Raw genomic sequence first — 8638 nt, 5'->3', positions numbered from 1 at the left:
AATTACATTAGATACATACTTGTGTCGTGGATTAATGATTACAGGTAAAAAATTGTGAATTATCTTTAACAGAAACATATATTTTTACAATCGTCTCAGGATCCTGGATGGATGGAACCTGAGACTAGGATCCTGAGATTTATTGTATTATATTAAAAAATCACATCAATATTGTAACATTTAATAAAAACTAAGCAGGACCAAGCTTCATGTTAGCAACTTACATATCAAAACTGTATAATATCATATTTATTAAATGAATACGTAAAGAAATATCTTACCAGGATTCTGAGAGCTCGACTGATTTTAGCAATACTTTCCTCGCTGACAACGCTGGGCAGACAAAACACCGCGCTATGTGTGAATGGATATATGATTTTAGGTTTTATTTTAGGTTTTTATTTATGAACTCACGTAATCAGGACACACTTTGTAGTAAAATTTGTTCGAGGGACACATCAGGATCCTGAGAATTCGTCACTTTAGATAGTGATTTTGTTCATAAAATAACTGAAAAACAATATTATATTTAGAGGCCAGCTAGAAACAGTTACCAATAACAGTATGCCGTCCAAATAAAATAGTTTGAAACATTTTTTTTATAACATTTTGACTAAGCCGGCGAAAATTCCATAGTTTGTAGAACTACCCACATTATTATTTCTTTTATCGCACCACCTGTACATCCCTCTCAAATTTGTCCAAAGGTTCGACTGGCAGAGAATGCCTTGTGGTATTAAGTCCACCTGTTGTACATTTAACGTGCATAAAATTTGAATAAATAAACTATACTTAACAAAACAAAATACTGACTGCCACATTCGTCAGCAAAATTATAAAATTAAAAATATGGTCCAATTGAGAACCTTTTTTGAATGGAATACAGACGAGTTTCTTTTTCTCTTTACATTGTACTATGTCTCTTGAATTCTACAATACAACATAACGCAGAGCATGATTATGCTGATTGGTGAGTGACATTTGTTGTAGTGTGTTCTCTGCACACGCGCTTTAGGTTGTAAACGAAATAAAAGAAAAAAATAGTAATATTAATGCATATATTTTGTTTTATTATAACATTGAAAAAAAAATATAATGTTAAAGTGAAAAATTGCATAATTGAATTGAGTTCAAGGGATGCACTCACTACTCCCATACAGTGGCTAAACAATAGCCCTTGAGGGCACAACTCAACATTCTTACCGTGTCACACAGTCCTACACTATAACATCACTTGGGAGTAGTTTGATTACCCTGCTTGTGATATATCGAATTACAATCTTTCAATCATCTATCACCTTTCCATAGGTGAATTTGAACACAGCCTATAATAATAAAACCCACTGCCGCAAATTTAAAAGCCCACGTCCAAATTTTAATCGGAACTAGCTATTTCTAATACTAGATCAAACCGTCGTATCGAAGTTTGATAATCATTTGACATATACATATTATTTTAACTGTCTCGCGCTTGCTACTAATTACATCAGTATATCGACGAAACTTACTCGAGCCTATAAATAGGAAGGATAACTGGGGCGTGCTAATTTGATAGGGCAGTGAGCGATGTGCAATATCTTAACAGCTAGAATGACACTTAAACTCCCACAAATTATCCAATCCAAAAAATCCAACAATTGAAAATAGGGTGCCGAAGTGTCATTCGGCTCTGGGACCAGGTAGGCAATTCTCTAGGCCGCAGTCATTAATGATTTTAAACTTTGCCTGTACATATTCGTTGTTACTTATTGCCAACAATTTGCCAAAATAAATAAAAAAGAAATACCTTTCTGTAGCTTTATAAATAGAATTCAAAACTTTCTTTATGTCTCCTTACTGATAGAGACAAGTTTCGCTATACTTAAAGCACATAATATAATTTCTGACAAGACGGTAAAGAATTGCATCCCTGTAGAGGGCGTCGACGGAGGAGCGCTAGTGCCGTATTAAAAAAAAAACCTGACTGCTGTACACAATAGAAATAAAGTCATCGAATTATGTCTCATATCCAAACACGATGACAATAATTCTCTCAATCTGCTGCCATTCACTTCTTTCATTTTACTATCCCCTATAAAAAGTTGTATTATACATCATCATGTTTTACAGATTTGTACAATCACAATTTTCTTCAAGTTTTCATTATTACACAAAATTTTTAATTACAAACTGAAAACATACTTGACGGTTAATAATAAATAACAACTTCAAAGACGAATGTACCCAATAACAAAAGACATTGGGCACCTTCAATAACAAAATTGTACAACTGAATAAGCCGATTAGGGTGCGTCCCCAAAGAAGTCGAGAGAAAATGTAGATTTGACCAATCCTCTTACATTAGCAAGGAATTGAGAGCTATGATTGGCTGAATTCGCACAGCTTCGCTTTAGTTAGGAGCGCATCCCGATATAGCTCAAAATCAAACCTGCTTTGCGAGTTTACTAACGTATTTGGGCCCAATAACCAGATACATACCATGTTGTTCAGACATTAATTATTCCGATCTTTGAAGAAGTCGGATCAAAACATTTGAACATATATGGCATTTTTAAATTCCCTTTGCATTTTGCTAGCGTAATACACAAATGTAAGCAAATAGCATAAATAAATAATGCCAAGAAAGATAACTGAAATATGCAAATCTTAAGAAAAAAGGAAAGAAACAATAATTTTGGATATTATTTTATACGAAAACCTTTACATTTTATTAGTATTTACGTGAACCAGAATCGATTATTGAGTAAATATTTTCTCTTTTTATCAGTTGCATTTACATTATCACCTCCATATTTGATTTTTTTATTACAATCGTATGGAACGGATCTAATGAATAATATGGAACTCTCAAATAAAATCACAAAATTGAATATGACAATTTTATAAGGTTTTCGAAGTTGATTCAGTCAAACATATTTTGTACAATTTTTAAAATTTTTATACATAGTAGGTATTTTTCCGATTTATTATACATACATATAATTTGGAATCAAAATAACCTATAGATAGAGAAACGCTTTCTTAGCATTAAATTTTTAAGTTTTTCTTATTTCGCAGCTCAACTAGTGTACAATATAAATAACACAGGTATTAACGCGCAAATATCTTTCTGTTGTAAACGTTCGGCCGCTGAAACGTCGATAATAGAAAGGTGTTCTTCGTCACTTTGAACGTGTCAGTTGTGGTCACAATGAACGGACACGGTCACATACGCGGTTTAAACTAGTGGATTTTACTTGGTCATTTCAACTCATAGAAAATCGGCTGCGTGATCTGTCTATCTACCTAGCACAACCAGTCGATCTACCTAGTTTTTAGGGTTCCGTACGTCTGAATACAAAAACGGAACCCTTATAGGATCACTCGTGTGTCTGTCGCTTACAGTCAATTATCTCCGAATCTATTAGACCGATTAAGTTGAAATTTGGTACACATATCAATTCCTGTGACCCAAACACAGAGGTGTGACGTGAGCAGATGAAATCTGTATATGGGGGGTCATTTTTGGGGGGGAAGGGGAAAATTAAAAAAAAAATTCTGAAAACTGCATCGTGTGGCATTTCAAATGAAAGGTCTTGTTGAGAAGATCTTAAATGTATTTTTTTGTAATTTTAAAATTAATGGTTTCCAAGTTATTCAAGAAAATAGACGAAAATTGACCATTCAATGAATTTGGGTCAGATTTAAAAAATCTCTCTCATAGCATAGTGGCGGTGAAGCAACTGGGAATACGATCCGCAATTTTTAAGATGCGCGTTAACACCAGTATTATTTACATTCACGCAACGCTTCAAAAACTACCCGTCAATACGGTGCTCTCTCGTCGACGGTCCTCGTGTTTAGTCCTTGGAGGAGGTGTCCATGGGGCTGGCGGGCTGCAGCAGCGGCGGGGCGGGGCGCGGCGGCGTGCTGGCGGCCGCGGGCAGCCCGGCCGCGGCTTCCCCGCCCCGCGCCACGCCGGGGCTGCCTCCCGCTACCGGCACGGCGGGCTTCACGAAGCGGTCGCTTGGCCGACGTTGCTGGAATTTCAATTGAATGTACATATAATGTATGTTAACGTGGAACGGACAGAAATGAGCAAGTAGCCGTCAAACCAACATCGCTGTAAAATGTGCCAGGAATACATTCAGACGATGAAAATGATTTTACCAACGACTTGACTACGTCCGATTTCTGTCCGCGTAATATTGTATAGTAAAGCTCAGGTATCCTCTCTCCAAAATATAACAAAAAAAATCCAATTTTCCAAGTTTTATATCATAGCATAGTGCATAGCCAATATCCAAAGTTACAATCAAAGGACATAGTCAGTTAGAACAAAACAATATTAAAATGTACCTGCGAATTAAAATGCATGGCGGGGCGGAGGCCTGGCGCGTTGGGCATCAGCGGCGGCCCGTACGGCGACAGCGGCCGCGAGCCGCCCGGCGACGACACGCTGCGGGACCGCGCCTGCACCAACATTACATTTACAACTTACTGACCACACCATAAGGTTTATTTATTTATTAGGTTATTAACAGTATCATTGAGTAAGTACAAGACTTTTCTTTGGGGCAAGCTGATTTGGTGCATTTTATCCCGTAAATGTAAACTTATTTTTTAAAAAATTACTAAAAAGAAATTAAATAACGAACGCAAGCATAACTTTGCATTTGGCTTGAACAGAGACAAGTGAATATTTTTTATCCCGTAAGTGTAAACTTATTTTTAAAAAAATTACTAAAAAGAAATTAAATAATGAACGCAAGCATAACTTTGCATTTGGCTTGAACAGAGACAAGTGAATATTTTTATGCGTATCTTCTTGGCATAGATCTTTGTTAAAGAATATATAAGGTGACGATACCCTAAATTATTATCTATCTTTCACTGTTCCAATTTCTTTTTTAAATATCATCACTAGTCCTCGGATTCATATTTCCAATTTTGATTATTACAAATCAAAAAAATACATACACTCAACGCTTCATTGAACTGCCTCTCCTCTTCCATTTCCAAAGAAGACTCGCTTTCCGAGAGGTGCCGGCACAGCGCTTCACGCCTTTCCACTTCTTGCTGCAGTTTCCTCTGCAAGCGAAGATTTTCCTCTCTGATATGTTTCTCCTCTAATGCCAAACGATGCATCTTCTCCTTGTTTTCATTTTGGGAAACTGATAACTGGTTCCTAAGTAAAAAATATGAGATATTTTTAATATAAAAATATCAACCAAATGAAATCAACGACAAAAAAAAATTATGGTTAAGTGAAAAAGTATATGTATATGTATATAAGTATATATCCTTATAATGGTGATCAGACAATGTTTGACTGTTATATCATATTACAGAGCTAACATTGGTAAACCTGGGCATAATAGTGAAAACGAAACACGCAAAGATTAGAGAGTTAAGAGTTAACATTTACAATAACAACAACAAGACAAATTGATGAAATTGTTTTAATTTTAAAAACCCAAAACTCATATCATTCAAATATACAATAGGTAACAATAGTTAAAGTATCGAGATACATACCCTCAAAGGACATTCTGTGAAGAATAAATATTTTCTATTTTTTACTTGCAAATTTACCTTAATTTTACAACCTCGGAGCGTAGAGTTTGAATGTGATTGCTTAAATTTGATGCTGTATCACCATTGCTGATGTCCCTGGCGAAATGAAGCCTTAATTAATGCTTTGGAAGATAACATAAAATGGAAATAATACATTTTGAATAAACTCAAAAACAACAGGACTGATTTTTATGATTCTTGGTACTGATATAGAATAGACCTTCGGAAGTAACATAGGCTTATTTCCGGGAATTCGATTTCTTATGCAGATGCATTAAGTTACTACTATTTAATAAGCAGCTGTAAAATGTATGTTAATAGCTTATGTTCAGTGAAAAATTCACCTAGGGCTGGCAGGATCTGACACTGGCTGGTCCAATCTTATTTGTAAAGATCGTTTCTCAGCCTCCAACTTGTCCATCCGCTTCCAAAGCCTGTTGACTAAGGCCTCCTGTTCTTGTTCCAAGGTATTTTCTAGTTCCACCTTTAAAAGTTTTATTTCTACACTTGGATAAACATTCATAATTTATAATTATTAAGACTAGATTAATCTAAGAAACACATATGACTCCAATACTGTTCTGATAAAGCCCTTCATAGAATATATATTCTTTATCAAAATTCATCAATAGCCTGATGTTATTGATGCAATAGTTGTAAATGAAAATCTGTTCAGGAAGTGCAGAATGCATACAAACATATACGATGACAAAATCAAAAGTCTAAATGTGTAAGAAATTAAGAACATTATTTATAACTTAGTCAGGATTGAAGCATAAAATTGTGAGTAATAATCATTAACAAATTTTATACACAAATATCTTTTATTAAATTTGTAAATTATTCTAACCAGTATGTTATTAATAATAATATAGGTCGTTACCAAGTATTATAGGGCCTTACCTTTTCTCTGCGGAGTCTTTCCAAATTAGTTTGTTTAGCAAGAGTCTCAGCCTCAAGTTTCTCAATCTTCCTCATCAGTTTATTGACAAGACATTCTTGCTCCTGTTCTAAGGTTTGTTCTAAACGACATTTCTCTTGACGTAACTGTAATATTAAGTATGTAACATTATTAATAGACATACATTAAATCACACCTCTTACAAGGATGAGGATGAGGAGGGGTAGACAAGACAAGACTACAAAATGTATTTTTTTCAGAATCTCTGTATGCTTCTTTCCCTTCATCCACATTCATACCCCTACATGGAAGCTCATCACGGTACTCTTTACTTTTGTTGTTGACATTTCTGAACTGTGAAAGATTCTTCCACATGAAAGATGTTTTAGCTAGTTCCATAGTATAAAAATAACCATGCTTAGTTGTCACAGAAAGGGTACCTGATTCAGTTTCCGTGATAAATCATTTGTAAGACATTCCTCTTCTCTCTCATAGTGGTGAGCCAGTGTTTCTTTCTCTTTCTTGAGAGCTTGAATTTTCTTCAAAAGTGTATTAGATATATATTCTTCTTCTTGTTCAGCCTTAGCTTGCTGAAAAAAAAATTGACAAATGCTTTAAAAAATGTAACAATTAAACACACAACTTGTTCTAAGCAAATTCAGAAAAAAATTTCAGTGATTGGTAGAACCTTCTAGGCTTACTTCAATATATCTTTTTTTAAATTTATTTAGAAGACCAAAACCCATTTACAAAAAATAGCACCAATGACAATTACAGGTGCTCACTGATACAAAACACTAATACAATATATCTCAAAACACTCAACAATAACTATTTATAAAGAATTAAATAGTTTACTAACTATAGTTAAATTATATGTTTTACCATAGAATCAACACAACTACCATATACTACTGCATGCAGCTTTCTGCACAGTTTGTCAAAGTACAGTTGTCAAATAAAACGCACAATTAAGATGCAATATGTAAAGAATCTGGCTTTAATCTTCTGGCGTAACATTCAGTTGGTACAAAAATTCACCAGTATTTACCACATCTATAGTCTTAAATTGTATTGAGATTTGCGTGGTTTCAATCAAGTTTATTAATATTCCCATAGTGAGGTACAACAGCAACAATAATTGCTAAAAAGATGATGAAACATATCTACTGCTTTTTTTATAAAACTACGCCAAATAAGCATTTCTCAAGTGAATAGGTGTAACATATATCATAAATGGTTCAGATAAAACCTTTAAATTGAGCATTACCTTAAATATACCTAATACTTACTATTGAAACTGAAGCCTGTCTCAATGCACGGTTTTCTTCCTGCAGAGACTTAACTCGAAGTTTATATGTATCCAACTCTACCTTCAATACTCTGTAAATAATTTGTAAATGATGAAGTACATTGAATAAAGTATTATACAATATGAATTACTTTCCAGAAGATTTAAAATAGGATAAGCAGATATGACTGAAATTAGTTACACAGATAGTTGTTTAGAGGTAGATTACCGCAAAAACAATTTTTGCCAAATTAATATGGTTTAAAGCCCTGGGCAACAATTAGAATAAAATTAGAGCTGTACAAAAATATACCTATTTGGGCCATTAATTATTACACAAATTGTGTGTGTATTAATTTTACACTTTACAAATTACCGTCCGTACCTATTTTGTTGCTGTAGAGATTCTATTCTTTTTTGCAACTGATCACGAGAGACCGCACTGGGAGGCAACATTGCACCGCCATCCAGAGAGCTTGAATCACTTTCGGACGCAGAATCAGCCATTTTATTACCTAGAATTTGTATGTAATTATCACATCTATACTTGCACCAAACAATTTTACTGTTATTGCCGTATTATTTAATAGTTTTGTACCTGGAGAATTCACAGTATCATCCATTTGCACGAGAAATGAGGACGGCAACAAAATGTCATAAGTTGGAATCCGCGCGGTATTCGTACTAAATATTTAAAGAAAGTGTGAAATAATTCTCCAAACCTTACGAAATGGCCAGATTTTTTAAACAATTTTAAATAAATGCTTTTAAAAATACTAAATCCAATTAAAAACACGAAAATTCGTAATCAACAAGCTAGCAGAAGACTGATTTGACTCTATTTAGCAGATGAAGTGATGTGGTGACCGATCTGTGCTATACGGACGTGA

At 34.4% G+C, this 8638-nt stretch overlaps 1 protein-coding gene across 2 annotated transcripts; it reads right to left on the bottom strand.

Annotated features, from left to right (window-relative positions):
- Nucleotides 1-1041: 1041 nt before the first annotated feature.
- Nucleotides 1042-8608, bottom strand: LOC106132535 (coiled-coil domain-containing protein 6). Of its 2 annotated transcripts, none has more exons than XM_013331983.2 (10): nucleotides 8347-8608; nucleotides 8134-8263; nucleotides 7750-7840; nucleotides 6898-7047; nucleotides 6460-6603; nucleotides 5901-6040; nucleotides 5575-5652; nucleotides 4960-5167; nucleotides 4339-4452; nucleotides 1042-4019 (listed from the first exon to the last, which is right to left on the bottom strand). In XM_013331983.2, exons 1-10 carry the CDS (start codon nucleotides 8369-8371, stop codon nucleotides 3840-3842), a joined length of 1260 nt encoding a protein of 419 aa, XP_013187437.1. In that variant the 5' UTR covers nucleotides 8372-8608; the 3' UTR covers nucleotides 1042-3839. The 2 variants fall into 2 exon arrangements, with proteins under 2 accessions (XP_013187437.1, XP_013187444.1); XM_013331990.2 differs by having other exon boundaries at nucleotides 5575-5643.
- Between the last annotated feature and the right edge of the window lie 30 nt (nucleotides 8609-8638).

Source organism: Amyelois transitella, chromosome 7 (genome assembly GCF_032362555.1).
Source record: "Amyelois transitella isolate CPQ chromosome 7, ilAmyTran1.1, whole genome shotgun sequence".
Taxonomy (NCBI): domain Eukaryota; kingdom Metazoa; phylum Arthropoda; class Insecta; order Lepidoptera; family Pyralidae; genus Amyelois; species Amyelois transitella.
This window is presented reverse-complemented; position numbering and strand designations above follow the sequence as displayed.

What these genes read in the sequence shown, in the direction of transcription:
- LOC106132535 (XM_013331983.2), bottom strand. Translation starts at nt 8,371, where the DNA reads ATGGATGATACTGTGAATTCTCCAG. An exon ending in TCAGATCCTGCCAGCCCTAG is followed by an intron (nt 5,653 to 5,900) that starts GTGAATTTTTCA and finishes TCATTTCGCCAG; the next exon opens with GGACATCAGCAATGGTGATA. An exon ending in TCCGAGGTTGTAAAATTAAG is followed by an intron (nt 5,168 to 5,574) that starts GTAAATTTGCAA and finishes TTTTTTACTTAG; the next exon opens with GAACCAGTTATCAGTTTCCC.